Source organism: Plecotus auritus, assembly GCF_963455305.1.
Source record: "Plecotus auritus genome assembly, chromosome: 1".
Lineage (NCBI taxonomy): Eukaryota > Metazoa > Chordata > Mammalia > Chiroptera > Vespertilionidae > Plecotus > Plecotus auritus.
Window position 1 is genome coordinate 114425775 of NC_137770.1, and position 15833 is coordinate 114441607.

The window sequence follows — 15833 nt, forward strand, 5'->3', positions numbered from 1 at the left end:
TTTGGTAGTATGGACATTTTCATGATGTTGATTCTGCCAATCCATGAACATAGTATATTCTTCCACTGGTCTATATATTATTCCTTTATCTCTTTTTTCAACGTCCTATAGTTTTATGAATACACGTCTTTTACCTCCTTAGTTAAGTTTATTCTTATGTATCTTAATTTTTTTTGCAATAGTAAATGGGATTGTTTTTTTCGTTTGTCTGTGAGTTCATTATTGATGCATAAAAATGCCACATATTTCTGTGTGTTTATTTTTGTATCCTTCTACATTGCTGAATTCGTTTATTAAATCTAGTAGTTTTTTTATGGAGTCTTTAGGGTTTTTTATGTACAATACCATGTCATCTGGAAATAATGACAGTTTTACTTCTTTTTTTCCAATTTAGATACCTTTTATTTCTTGTCTGATCGTTACGGCAAGTGCTTCCAATACTATGTCGAACAGGAGTGGTGGAAGTAGGCATCCTTGTCTTGTTCCTGTTCTTAGGGGAAATGGTTTTAGTTTTTCCCCATTTAGTATGTTTGCTATAGATTTGTCATATAAGGCTGTCATTATGTTGAGATATGATCCCTCTGTCCCACTTTAATGAGAGTTTTTATCAAGAAAGGGTGTTAGATTTTGTCAAATGCTTTTTCTGCATCAATTGACATGATTATATGATTTTTGTCTCTCAATCAGTTTATGTGATATATCACGTTTACTGATTTGCGGATATTGTACCAGCCTTGCATCCCCGGAATAAATCCCACTTGGTCATGGTGTATGATCTTTTTGATGTAATCCTGGATGTGGTTTGCTAATACTTTGTTGAGGATTTTAGCATCTATGTTCATCAGGGATATTGGCCTGTAATTCTCTTTCTAGTGTCTTTATCTGGTTTGGGAATTAGGGTAATGCTGGCTTTATAGAAAGAGCTTGGGAGTGTTCCTTCCTCTTGAGTTTTTTGGAATAGTCTGAGAAGGATCAATGTTATTTCTTTGAATGTTTGGTAAAACTCCCCTGTGAAGCCATCTGGTCCAGGGTTTTTGTTTGTTGGAAGTTTTTTTTTTTTTTATTACTGCTTCAACTCATCGGTAGTTATTATACTATTCAGGTTTTCTGATTCTTCCTGATAGAATTTTGGAAGATTGTATTTTTCTGGGAATATGTCCATTTCTTCTAAGTTGTCTTGTTTGTTGGAATATAGTTGTTCATAGAATTTTTTTTACAATCCTTTGTATGTCTGTGGGGTCAGTTGTTACTTCTCCCCTTTCATTTCTGATTTTGTTTATTTGGTCCACTCTCTCTGTTTCTTGGCGAGCCTGGCTAGAGGTTAATCAATCTTGTTTATCCTTTCAAAGAACCAGCTCTTGGTTCTATTGATTTTTTGTATTTTTGTTTGTTTTGGTTTTGGTATTTTGGTCTCTATGTCATTTATTTCTGCTCTGATTTTTATTATTTACTTCCTTCTACTTACTCGAACAGGCATGGTGAAAGTGAGCATCCATGTCTTGTTCCGGGCTTTTCCTGTTGTAGGATTAGATAACTTATTACCAGTTTTTCTTATTTTTTGAGGTAGGCCTGTAGTACTATGAACTTCCCTCTCATGACTGCTTTCACTGTGTCCTATAGATTTTTTATTGTTGTGTTTTCATTTTCATTATTTTTTCAGAATGTTTTTTATTTCTTCTTTGATCTCTTTGGTAACCCATTCATTGTTTAGTAGCATGCTATTCAGCTTCCAAGTGTTTGATTGTTTTTGGTTTTTGGTAGTAGATTTCTAATTTTATGCCATTGTGATCTGATAATATGCTTGATATGATTTCAGTCTTCTTGAATTTTTAGAGACTTGACCAGTGTCTTAATATATAGTCTGTCTTTTAAAATGTCCCATGTGCACTTGAGAAGAATGTATATTCTGTAGCTTTGGGTTGAAATGTTCTGAAGATGTCAGTTAGTTCCATCTGATTTAGTGAGTCGTTTAGGATTGCTGTTTCTTTGCTGAATTTTTGTCTAGAGGATTTATCTAGTGATGTCAAAAGGGCATTAAAGTCCCCTACTATGATTGTATTGCTGTCGATCTCTCCCTTGATATCTTCCAGAAGTTGTTTTTTTTTTTTTTTTTTTTTTGTATTTAGGTGCTCCTGTATTGGGTGTATATATGTTTACCAGAGTTATAGCCTCTGTTGAATTGATCCCTTTACTATTATGAAGTAGCCTTCCTTATCTCTTGTTATGGCCTTCACTTTGAGGTCTATTTTGTCAGATATACGTATTGCTACGCCAGCTTTTTTTTTTTTTTTTCATTTCCATTTTTCTGAAAATATCTTCCCATCCTTTCACTTTCAGTCTGTGTGAATCCTTTGTTTTAAGGTGGGTCACTTGTAGACAGCATATATGGGTCATGTTTTCTTATCCATTCAGCTACCCTATGTCTTTTTTTTTTTTTAATATATATTGATTTCAGAGAGGAAGGGAGGAGAGAGATAGTAACATCAATGATGAGAATCATTGATCGGCTGCCTCCTGCATGCCCCCCACTGGGGATCAAGCCCACAACCCAGGTATGTGCCCTTGGCTGGAATCAAACCTGGGACCTTTCAGTCTGCATGCTGACGCTCTATCCACTGAGCAAAGCTGGCTAGGGCTACCCTATATCTTTTTATTGGGGTATTTTATCCATTTATGTTTAAGGTTATTATTATTTTTTTTAATATATTTTATTGATTTTTTACAGAGAGGAAGGGAGAGGGATAGAGAGCTAGAAACATCGATGAGAGAGAGACATCGATCAGCTGCCTCCTGCACACCTCCCACTGGAGATGTGCCTGCAACCAAGGTACATGCCCCCGACCGGAATCGAACCCGGGACCCCTCAGTCCGCAGGCCTACGCTCTATCCACTGAGCCAAACCGGTTTCGGCTAAGGTTATTATTGATAGGTACATGTTTGTCACCATTTTTATTCTTTGCTAGTGGCCTAGTGCACAAAACTCGTGCATGGGACGGGGGTGTCCCTCAGCCCGGCCTGCACCTTCTCCAATCTGGGACCCCTCGGGGGATGTCAGACTGCCGGTTTAGGCCCGATCCCCTGTGAGATCGGGCCTAAACTGGCAGTCAGACATGCTTCTCGCAATCTGGGACCACTGGCTCCTAACTGCTCACCTGCCTGCCTGCTTGATTGCCCCTAATCACTCTGCCTGCCGGCCGGCTCGCCCCCAACTGTCCCCCCAACCAACCTCGTCCCCAACTGCCCCCAACTGCCGACATGCTTGCCCCCAACTGCCCCCCACTGGCCTTCTCGCCCTCAATTGGCCCCCCCTGCCAGCCTTCTCGCCCCCAACTGCCCCCCCCCGCCCACCAGCCTGATCACCCCCAACTGCCCTCCCCTCCTGGCTTGATCGCCCCTAACCGCCTCTGCCTCGGCCCCACCATCATGGCTTTGTCCAGAAGGACGTCTGGAAGGTCTCCCAGAAGGTCTCCCAGTCTAATTAGCATATTACTCTTTTATTAGTATAAATGCCTATGTTCCTTCTTCCCTTTCTATTTCTTCTTTTTAGAGCAGTCCCTTTAGCATTTCTTGCATTGCTGCCTTGGCCTCTGTGACAGTGTTCTGTTCTAAGTCTCTTAATGCCCTCTCTAGTCTTTCCCAGCTCCTCTAACACTTGCTCCTAAAATAATATTTTTCCATCAGAGATATTTCTTCTCATTCTCTTTCTGGAAAATTTGTAGTACTTTCTATTATTTCTGTGGGTTGATGCCTCTCAAATCCATTTCCTGCCTTTTCTTCATTTCTTTTCACTCGGGGCATGTTTCCAGTTGTCTGTGGGACAGCTCCACTTAATTATACCTTAAGAATTTCAAACTTCCAATTTTCTCTTCAGTCTTCTTTCTTATACACACACACTGCAGTTGTTACCTTGGATCATAGTATGTAATCACACAATCTAGAAACCTCAGAATTAACTTTGGCTCTTCTCTTTTCTTTCCTATATTCAGTCATTGAGTTCTCTCCATTTTATCTCTTTACCTCTTAAGTATCTCCTAGCTTTCTTTCCCCTATTCTCTATCCTGCCTATCCTTACCTCTCACTTAGTCTATTGCAGTAGCCTCCTGATAAGGTTCCCTTTCTCCTGTTATATCATGTTCTTTCTGCTTATAATGACACTCTAGGCCCGGTGCATGAAATTCGTGCATGGGTAGGGTCCCTAGGCCTGGCCGGCAATCATGGCCGATTTGTGGGACAACCAGCGGGGTGATTGTGGGGACCCTGCTGGCACCTGCTTTGGCCAGACTGGCACCACCCACTCACCAGCCCCAGCCCCTGCTGCCGCTGCTGGTCATCTCCCACTGCAGGGCAACTGGTGGGTCGATTGGGGGGCCCCCGCTGGCATCCACTTTGGCTGGCCTGGGGCCTGTGGGCTGGGGGCAGCTCCTGTGTTGAGCGTCTGCCCCCTGGTGGTCAGTATGCGTCATAGGGTCCGGTCATTATGCCATTCGGTCAATTTGCATATTAGGCTTTTATTTTATAGGATTGTTTACATGATGAATGCCTATTCATCTTTCAAAATATCCTCTCCACACATATAAAATTTATCATACCCTCTTATCATGCCTTTACAACACATTTTACAAACCTGTACTTCAGTACTTACGTTTCCAGTACAGTATGATTACATGCCTATAACCCTATAAAATATACAGTCTTCCAGAATAATGACTGAATATTACTCTTTTACATCTTCTTTCACCTCTCTCACTCCTCCCCCCAGAAAACCTCAATCTCGTGTCATGTGGTATTAATCTTTTCTTTCATTCCTTTATCCACATGAGATAGCATAAGTCAGTCTTAAGACCCAGACATCATTTGTATCTTCTTGTAAGATCTGGTTTGCTGATTCATCTGGAACAAATAGTGGGAACAGAAAAGAATTATATGTGCCTGATTCATTATCATTTATACCTGAACTTACTGAACTTGATAATATTATTTTTAAATGGTCTGGTTGTCAATAAATACTTTAATCTAAGAAGAAATAGCCTATGGAATATACCATAAAATATATTTTATGCCCTTTGAGAACTCTCTTGTGCTGGGGGCAAACTTCTACAGTTCTCATTCCTATTATCCTTTTCCATTAATAGTATTTTCCCTTTACATTGAAGATACATGAAAGATAGCATATAAAAGTCAGGCTCTGTTGCATGCTCAGAACTAAATTATGAGGCATGTATGTTGAGGGGAGAGGTAATATTTTGGGGAAAGATTATAGCTGTTTTTAGTAGACATCTTCATGGAACTGACATGGTTCCATCAAGCACTGAAACCATTTTTTAAATACTCTGTAACTGCTATAAATACTATTTACATTTATACAGAATGAGGTGGGGGAATTAATTCAAGGACTGACCTATGCTTTTGCTGGCAGGGATATTTGTCTTGAACCTTGATAAATAGGAGTGTTCGATGCTGTTGATACTGAACTGTTATACTTCTGTCTGTTATTTTTCAGGCTAAGCCACCCAGATATTCCATATAATACTGGAGTCACATCATCTACCAACAATCCAGAATTTGTGGAGGGTCTCTCCCAAGATCAATTGCTTCAGAATGAGCCTTCAAACACAGCAGAAAGCAGTGAACAGAGGCATGAAGATGAGGTAAGCTGAAGTATGTCCTGTTACTGGTCTCTGAAGCTTCTAAAGAAGCAGGCAGTAGGTGTCCATCATCTGGCTTTCTTACATTCTGCAGAATTTTCTGTTTTATATTTCTTGTTTTACATAGAATCATATTAATGGTTTTAATGACATAAAAACAGTTAGACTCCTTTTTCCCCTAAGAAATTTATACCTACATCGTATTAGATTTTCAACAAATGCTTATTAAGTGAGTGGATGTGTTATTTAATTAAACAAGTAATGAATGAGAAGCCCACATGCCCATGTCCAAGACCACACACTGCTCCCCAAGCCCTGCAGCATGAAGTCATATGTGTCTAAAGGATTCACACCACTTACCAATCATTCTGCCTTTCTTAGGGAACATCTTTTATTCACAGAGGTGGCACATGGGCCTACATAGTCATGCCCTTATTGAACTCTCAATGTTACTTGCAAATGATTGATTACATTGTCTATGTTTTAAGGCACTCTTTTTAGCCATAAAAGAGTACCACCATTAATCTTTATTGTTTTTCTCATTTTAAAAGAGCTGACTTTTTTATGTTGGCATACTTAAAGGTTTTGATGAATGCTTAAAGCTTCTCAAACATCTTAAACTCCTTAGTATCTTTAATGTTACTAGGATTTTAAAAAAAAAACTGATACCAAATATACCATTTGCCTGGTATTGAGTTATTGTACAATTTTATAAGTATTTGAAGGAATATAATCATATAATTAATATTTAGGTGTTTTTGTCCTATTTTGTTTATATGCTATCTACTATGGGAAATAAGCTGATCTTTGAGTGGTATCAATGAGAAACACCCTTCATGAATTATTTTTTTATTGATCTTTTTTTTTAGAGAAAGAGGAAGGGAGAGGGAGAGAGAAACATTAATTGGTTGCCTCTCACACATGCGCCGACTGGGGATCGAAACCCAAAACCTAGGTGTGAACCCTGACCGGGAATCAAAACAGTGACCTTTTTTTGGTGCACAGGATGACGCTCAACTGACTGATCCACACTGACCAGGGCTTCATGAATAATATTTTATCCCTGTGCAAAAGCTTGTCTCTTTGTTTGCCTACTGTATCTTGTTCCGGTCTACTGTGACAATGTCTGCTTCTCTGGCACAGTGCTGTTTATATGCTGCATTTATCATTTAGACTATACCCCTGTTGGCAGTCAGGACTTGTTAAGTGCACATAAAAGCCAAACCTTGAGTGATCATGACACCCCTTATTCTCATCTCTTAAGATTAGCACTACAATATGCCCTTTAGTGCAACAGTTTGTAGTGGGGTACATAAATGGGTCTACAAGTGATCTGCCTGGAGTCCCCTCTTGAAAACTACATTGAAGTTATTTGTACCTATGACAGATACAAAGAGCTTTGAATATTTAGGGTCTTAATGGCCAGAAAATGCAACTCTTTTGTTGTTATGTTATTTGGAGACATTTTTGTTGTTTTTGTAATTCGGTTTTGGATTTTATTTTATCTTGTGTTATAGCAAAGAAGTAAACGAGGAGGGTGGTCCAAAGGAAGAAAGAGGAAGAAACCTCTTCGAGACAGCAATGCACCCAAATCCCCCCTTACAGGATATGTTCGGTTCATGAATGAACGGCGAGAACAGCTTCGAGCAAAGAGACCAGAAGTCCCATTTCCAGAAATCACAAGAATGTTAGGCAATGAATGGAGTAAACTGCCTCCTGAGGAAAAACAGGTAATTTTTTTCCTATTCCTGATCTTTAGCTTCATTTTGATTATATCTCAAAAATAATCTCTGTCAGAAAAGCAAGGAGGATGGACAGGTGATTCTTCAATTTTGTCATGTGCCTAGCAGGGTCCTTCATAGCTCTCTTCTACAACACAATAGTTTGTTGTTGTTGTTGTTTTTTTAAGGTAGTATATGTACATATCTTACCATTGCCCCCCCGCCACCTCAACACAATAGTTTTTATACTCTTTCGGAGTCTGCTGCAGTGTGTGAGCAGGAGGGGCTCTCAACCAAAGCAGCTGCACTGGTGTTTGATTGATATGCTGAGAGTTCACATAAGATTTTTGTAGTTGTTCAATATTAAGAAGTTTATCAACATAATTCACTCCACTAAATTCAATGAAAAGTCATGAGTTAAATGAGAAAAGGTCATTTAATGTAATTCTGTTCACATAAGATTTTTATTCAAAAGGTCTTACTGCTCTGATACAATTTTTAAACTAGAGTTATACAGTAGGCAACTAGAGTTTAAAAATAGGCATATTTAACCAATTATGAAAAATAAAGCAATTCTTGAATTATTTCTCTTCGAAAACAGAAATTAACCCTATTATCAAACTGAAACAAATCCATTTGTTAGAGACATTTGAGAGGAATGGAGGACAAAATAGCTGTTCACTAGCTGAAATGTGCCAAATGCAGAGTGATGGTTGTGGGAGTGACTTTGGGTTAAGAAGTTCCTGGCATTGCCCTAACTGGTTTGGCTCAGTGGATAGAGCATCAGCCTGCGGACTGAAGGGTCCCAGGTTAGATTCCGGTCAAGGGCATGTACCTTGGTTACGGGCACATCCCCAGTAGGGGGTGTGCAGGAGGCGGCTGATCGATGTTTCTTTCTTTTTTTTTTTTTTTTAAATATATTTTATTGATATTTTACAGAGAGGAAGGGAGAGGGATAGAGAGCTAGAAACATCGATGAGAGAGAAACATCGATCAGCTGCCTCCTGCACACCTCCCACTGGGGATGTGCCCGCAACCAAGGTACATGCCCTTGACCGGAATTGAACCCGGGACCCTTCAGTCCGCAGGCCAACGCTCTATCCTCTGAGCCAAACTTGTTTCGGCTGATCGATGTTTCTAACTCTATCCTTCTCCCTTCCTCTCTGTAAAAAAAAAAAAAGAAAAAAAAATCAATAAAATATTTTTAAAAAGAAGTTCCTGGCATTCTCAGCATCTGAAAGATACTTGTATTTCTTTTATGTCTTATACTCATTTCTACCAAAATGAAAAATACTGTTGGTAATTGACTGAATTAAAAAAATTTCAAAGAGATCAGATTAAGTTGCAACTTAAAGCTCTATGTTTGTGGTAGAAAGCTAATAGAAAGCAGTGCATATATATCATCCATTGTTTCAGCTCTAATGTATAAAGGGATAGTGAGTTGTACATATAGGTTACTCTTTTCTTTTAATTTTTTTATTTCAAAATTAATGCATGCTCATGGTTTAAAATGTTTTCAGACAATACAGAATGTATAAAGAAAAAAGCAAAGTAACAGTAATTATGTCCACAACTAACCACTATTATATAGGTAGGACAAGGGTTTGTGTACTTGTTTTGTTTTTGTTTGTTTTTTTTTACTTTCTTTTTTTAAATAGTTTCAAATCTAAAAAAAACTTACAAACATAGTATAGTACAAAGAACACCCAAATACCCTTTACCCAGATTCATCTATTGTCAATACATTTTATCCCATTTCTCTGTTTGCATATGTGGTCATATTCTCTCCAGCACAATCTCCCTCACACTCTCACACACTCACACACAATACACACATGCACACTGTTGTTTTCATAATCATTTAAGGAGAAGTTACATACATCATTGCCCTAAATATTTTAATGTATATTTCCTAAAGATAGACATATTCTTTTATAATTATCAACTTTATAATTTTATATTAACACAAAAGTTTTGTCTAACCTGCCATCCATATTCCAGTTTAATCAGTTGATATTACATCATTCCTTTATAAAAACTTTCCCCTCCATGCTCTGACTAGGTGGCTCAGTTGGTTGGAGCATTATCCCACATACTGAAAGGTTGCAAGTTTGGATTCATGGTCAGGACACATACCTAAGTTGTGGGTTTGCTCCCTTGGTCGGGGCCATACAGGAGGCAACCGGTTGATGTTTCTCTCTAACATCAATGTTTCTCTCTGTCCCTTCCTCTCTCATTGAAATCAATAAACATATCTTTGGGTGAGGATTTAAAAAAAAAAATTTCCCCTCTTCAGTTCAGATTCCAGTCTAAGGTCAGGTGTTGTGTTTGTCAAATCTCTAGATTCCTTTAATCTGGAACATTTCTACAACTTTCTTTGTATTTGATGACATTAATATCTTTAAAAAAATACATTCTCTCCTCTTTCTCTTTTTTTTGTTTACTTTAAGCAGAATATTTCTCATTTTTTATTTGTCTGGTGTTTCCTCATGACTAGTTTGAGGTTATGCATTCTTGGTCAGAATATTGTAGTAGTGTTGTGTCCTTCTTAGGGTACCACAGTGTCCTTTTATTCCTAATTGGTAATGTTAATTTACAATATATTTTTTTAAATTCTCCCTTATAATTAATACTAGAGGCCCGGTGCATGAAAATTCATGCACTGGATTGGGGGGGGGTCCCTCATTCCTGCCTGCCCCCTCTCACAGTCCAGGAGCCCTCAGGGGCGGGAGGTGACCTGGTGATCAGAGGAAGGCGACGCCCCATCACACCTCTGCTGCTGCCACTGCCTGCAGCACAAGCCTCGGCTGGCCCTGGTTACTTGTGCCTCGGTCGGCCGTGGATGGCTGAACAGCCATCATCCGAAGCTTGCCTGTGCCTCAGGCCAGCCCCGGGCGGCTGGGCAGCCACCATCCAAGGCTTGCCTGCTCCTCGGGATGGCCCTGGGCGGCTGCGGGGCTGAGGGGACTGGGGGACTCCGGGGATTGGGTGCCGCCAACTTGTGGCTGTGGGTGCCGCCATCTTTGAGGGTGGGCAGTCAATTAGCATATTCCCTCTTTATTGGCTCTGGGCGCTGCCATCTTTGAGGGTGGGCAGTCAATTAGCATATTCCCTCTTTATTGGCTCTGGGCACCGCCATCTTTGAGGGCAGGGCAGTCAATTAGCATATTCCCTTATTGGCTGTGGGCGCCACCATCTTTGTGATGGTGTGAGGGTCAATTACCATATTCCCTCTTTATTTGATAGGAAGCAGTGTATGGAGAACATGCAAATATCGGTATCAAAATTTCCCCACAGATTTTGCATTCATTGATTACTTTTGCCTGACCTAATCTTTACCATGGTGGTTGCAAAATGATCACTTTCCAACCCTAGCACTTACCAGTTGGCCCTCAACATTCAAATCTAAGCAAGAGCCCTCCTCCTTTCCCTATTTATATATTTATGTGGTTGATATTTATTTATTACAGCCATATGAATTTTTTCTCAATGGTTTATAATTTATTGCTGTACTTAAGTATTTTGGTACTAAATTGTCCCAGATTTGGCCATTTGGGGTGTTCCCTACATTTGGCTTTTGTGGGCAACAAGGTTTTTAACATAATTTCTGACTCTAGTTTATGTTCATTTAGAAGCAGTATTTTCATACTTTATTTCTTAAACTTAATTGATGAATGAAAAGAATAAGGTATTAAACAAAATTATGCTAGTAGATCATTAGACTTTGTTTAAATAATGAATAGCACAAAGTATTTAGATATAAGCTCTCTCACAGTACTCTATTTTAGGCCCATAGAATGAGGTCATTCTTTTTAATGTTATTTGTGTCTTCTGGCTTTAGTGTCCCACTCTTCTAGCTTTTAAAAGGCCAATTGATGTATGAGATCATTCCCTCAGAATGGGGTGAGGAATTAGAGAAACAAAGTAATATTTCATACTTTCTCCTGGGAGGATTAAATGTGTCTATGTGGTGTGCTGTCATCTTGGGAACTCTAGAGGCCATGTAGAGTTATATATATATGGTTAGAAAAATAACTGTAATCATCTTCTTGTGAATTTGTTGTAAGAATGACCTCACTAGAATTTGTCTTCATTAAGTAAGAAAAGGAAATAAATAGTCTATAAAAACTCAGAATCACCTATTTCTTTAATAATTTAGAGATTATACTTTTTATATGACATTTTTAATTCTGCTTTAAAGCTTATTTCCCCATATACTTTTCTTACAATGTTCTAATTGTCCTCTGTGTTCTTCAAATAGCTCATTGATATTTTATCTAAATAAGATCTGTTTCTTTAAAATAATTCCACATTTCTTTCCTAGCGCTACCTTGATGAAGCAGATAGAGATAAGGAGCGTTACATGAAGGAACTGGAGCAGTATCAGAAGACTGAGGCCTACAAGGTCTTCAGTAGGAAAACCCAGGACCGTCAGAAAGGCAAATCTCAAAGACAAGGTATCAGAACCAGAACCAAATATATTTGTAGTTTTCTATGTGTGATGAGCGTCACAAAGCCTACTGTTAGAGTGATAAATATAAAAGATACTAGAGGCCTGGTGCACAAAATTCATGCACTTGAAGGGGGTTGTCCCTCAGCCCAGCCTGCACCCTTTCCAATCTGGGACCCCTCAGGGATTGGGCCTAAACCGGCAGTTGGACATCCCTCTCACAATCCGGGACTACTGGCTCCCAACCACTCGCCTGCCTGCCTGCCTGATTGCCCCTAACCGCCTCTGCCTGCCAGCCTGATCACCCCCTAACCACTCCCCTGCCAGCCTGATCAACGCCTAATTGTTCCCCTGCTGGCCCAATCACCCTCAACTGCCCTCCCCTACCAGCCTGATCACCCCCAACTGCCCTCCCTTGCCAGCCCGGTCGCCCCTAATTGCCCTCCCCTGCTGGCCTGGTCGCCCCCAACTGCCCTCCCCTGCTGGCCTGGTCGCCCCTAACCACCCTCCCCTGCTGGCCTGATCGCCCACAACTGCCCTCCCCCTGCCGGCCATCTTGTGATGACATGGGGGTGACCATCTTGTGACGATATGAGCGTGGTCATCTTGTAACCACATGGGGACAGCCATCTTGTGACCACATGAGGTGGCCATTTTGTGCAAGGGCGTGACGGTCAATTTGCATATTACCTCTTTATTGTATAGGACAGTGATCGGTAAACTCATTAGTCAACAAAGCCAAATATCAACAGTACAACGATTGAAATTTCTTTTGAGAGCCAAATTTTTTAAACTTAAACTTCTTCTAATGCCACTTCTTCAAAATAAACTCGCCCTGGCCATGGTATTTTGTGGAAGAGCCACACTCAAGAGGCCAAAGAGCCGCATGTGGCTCGCAAGCCGCAGTTTGCCAACCACTGGTATAGGATGTTTCTATCATTTCTCTATTATACTACATTCACTTATAAGCATCATCTTGGAATTTGATTAAAATCACATTGCTCTAATTTATAAATTCCAATTGGTTTCCATACCAGTATCAACAGTCTGGCTTGTGCTCCAAGATCCTTTTTAGATGTCTGTGCTTTTATTCTAATTTGCAGTTTAGTCATTTCTCTGTCTCTAAACAAGTCTGTCTATTAAACCACATAACTTCCTTGCCTTAACACCTCTAAACCTTTTATATGTCATTTCTCCCAGCCTCAGATAATCATCCTTTTCAATCATGCATTCATGTATGCGTGCATTCAAAAAAATATGTATTGAGCACCTCCTGTTATACATCAGCCTCTCATCTAGCCTTTAAAAAAGCACCAGTGAACAAGATAGACAAGATCCTGGTCTTCATGGATCTTTTATTCTACATTAAAATTGTTTCTTCCACCCTTACAAGTATTGCTTTAAGTTCCCCTTCTTCAGGAAAAACTGCAAAGATGCCTCACCCACAACTAGTCTGTCATACCTTAGTCATTGCATCTTCTCACACTTGGGCATTTTGCTTGCAAAACTATAATGTTGTGCAAACAGCCTTTGGCATATGTTTCCTTTTCACCTTCTCACTGTATTCTCCTCAACAGTAAGAACTATGTCTGCTGTTTCTCTTGTGTCTAATTGTAACCAATAAATACTGACTAACTGATTAACAAAGCCATAAGAGAAAATATCATATGTTGTGCTAGCCTACATATACCAGCAGTTTTTGTGGTTTGGCACAGTTGTTTCTTTGGGTCTAATTGTTGCTCTGTTTTGCTTTTTTAACTTAATGTTTTCTTATTCTTTCATATTTTTTAGATGCAGCCAGACAGGCCACTCATGATCATGAGGTAATTAGTTTTCTTTCTACATTATCTATATATATAAAACCCTAATATGCAAATAGACCAAATGGTGGAACATCTGAACAACCGGTTGCTATGATGTGCGCTGACCACCGGGGGGGCGTGTGCAGAACATGGCAGGCGTCAGCAGCAGGCAGCAGAGTGCAGAACATGGCAGGCATTGGCCGTGGCGGGATGGTGGAGCAGGTGAGCAGGGGCGCCAGACCACAGCGGGGGGCTGGTTGCTATCATTGGGGCGAGCCTCTGGTGATTACTGAAAATTCTTTGCTCCCACACGCCGTGGTCCCGCTGGGTGCTTGTACCCACTGCTGGTGACAGAGCTGCCGCTTGTACCCACTGCGGGCGCTGGCCCCGCTCCCACCTGCAGCCAGCACTGGAGCCACCACTCGCATCCGCTGCCGGCGCCCGGCGCTGGCCCTGATCACCCAGCGCCATCAGCAGATGTGAGCGGTGGTTGCCGGCCCCGATTGCCCCTCAGGGCTTCTCCACCTCCCCCTGCTCCTGAGGGGCATTTGAGGCCGGCAGCCGCCTCTCGCACCCGCTGCTGGCACTGGCCCCAATCGCTCTGCGCCATCAGTGGGTGCAAGCGGAGCAGCAGCAGTGGCGGGAGCTGGGCTGCCGGCAGACAGGACAGGGGGCCAGGGGGCCGGGGCAGGAGGGGCTGGGCAGGGGTGTGGGAGGATGGGCTGAGACCCGCCCTGTGCCCACCACAGCCTCGCAGCCCACAATTCCTTTCAAGGTGCACAAATTCATTCACTGGGCCCCAAGTGTATATATAATGTTGTTATTTGAAAAATTTGTAAATGCTATTGGACTTTTTTTTCCCTTTAATTAATGGCAGAGTATTTCCTATCCCATAATTCAGATTTGGTTAGTTGCTTTAGCTCAAGGATTTATAGTATGTGACAGACACTTAATGTCATGAGTGTGCTCTTGAACTATTCAACCCCTAACTCCAGTCTTTTCTTGTGGTCCAAGAATTTTAATGGCTTTAAATGCTAAAGATGGCTGGGATTTGGAGTGAAATATAAAAATGAAGAATAGCTGAAAGCTAAAATTGGACCATAGTTTATCATCATCAAATACCTTACTCTGACTCTCAAAACAAGTTGTTATTTAGAGAATCCAGCATTTGGTTAAAATGAACTATTCAGCTACAGTGTCAACATAACACAAGTAGCCCTGACTGGTTTGGCTCAGTGGATAGAGCGTCAGCCTGCAGACTCAAGAGTCCCAGGTTCGATTCTGGTCAAGGGCATGTACCTTGGTTGCGGGCACATCCCCAGTAGCGGGGTGTGCAGGAGGCAGCTGATCGATGTTTCTCTCTCATCGATGTTTCTAACTCTCTCTCTCTCCCTTCCTCTCTGTAAAAAATCAATAAAATATATTTAAAAAAAAAAAAAAACATAACACAAGTGACAATATTTGGTTCCTGTGCCTCCTTTCTTCACTGGCACACATTTGTTTACTTGGCCTTTTCCCCTCCATTTGGTTCAACCTCATCAATAGACCTATGTTCCGCCGAAACCGGTTTGGCTCAGTGGATAGAGCATTGGCCTGCGGACTGAAGGGTCCCGGGTTCGACTCCGGTCAAGGGCATGTACTTTGGCTGCGGGCACATCCCCAGTAGGAGGTGTGCAGGAGGCAGCTGATCGATGTTTCTCTCTCATCGATGTTTCTAACTCTCTATCCCTCTCCCTTCCTCTCTATAAAAAATCAATAAAATATATTAAAAAAAAAAATAGACCTATGTTCCTGTGTGTGAATATAGAATTTAGGCTTGTTTTTGTTAGCTATGCTGCATAGAAAGCTTTAAATATACACTGAGTGGCCAGATTATTATGACCACCTGACATTTGTAGGCAAATTAGCCGTACACTGCATCGTATGGGATATGGAAGCCAAAGGCCTGTTCGAACACCTTTGCTGTGTGCAGTTACCAAGATAAAACGCCTCCAATTCGCACAGGAACACAAGGATTGGATAGTCAAGCATTGGAAAAAAGTCATGTGGTCCGATGAATCAGGTTTCCAGTTGCATCATGCAGATGGCAGAGTGAGAATTTCACGGAAACAGCATGAAAGCGTGCACCCCACATTCATGAGTACAACCCTTCAAGCTGGTGGGGGCAGTGTTAAGGTTTGGGGCATGTTTTCCTGGCATGATTTGGGGCCTTTAA

At 41.0% G+C, this 15833-nt stretch overlaps 1 protein-coding gene across 1 annotated transcript in view; it reads left to right on the forward strand.

Moving 5' to 3' along the window:
- HMG20A (high mobility group 20A) overlaps positions 1-15833 on the forward strand; it is a 154064-nt gene that overhangs the window by 102287 nt on the left and 35944 nt on the right. Inside the window, exons 3-6 of the mRNA XM_080667406.1 lie at positions 5501-5648; positions 7163-7375; positions 11691-11823; positions 13608-13639. Coding sequence (XP_080523532.1) covers positions 5501-5648; positions 7163-7375; positions 11691-11823; positions 13608-13639 — 526 coding nt within the window. The remainder of the gene's footprint in view (positions 1-5500; positions 5649-7162; positions 7376-11690; positions 11824-13607; positions 13640-15833) is intronic.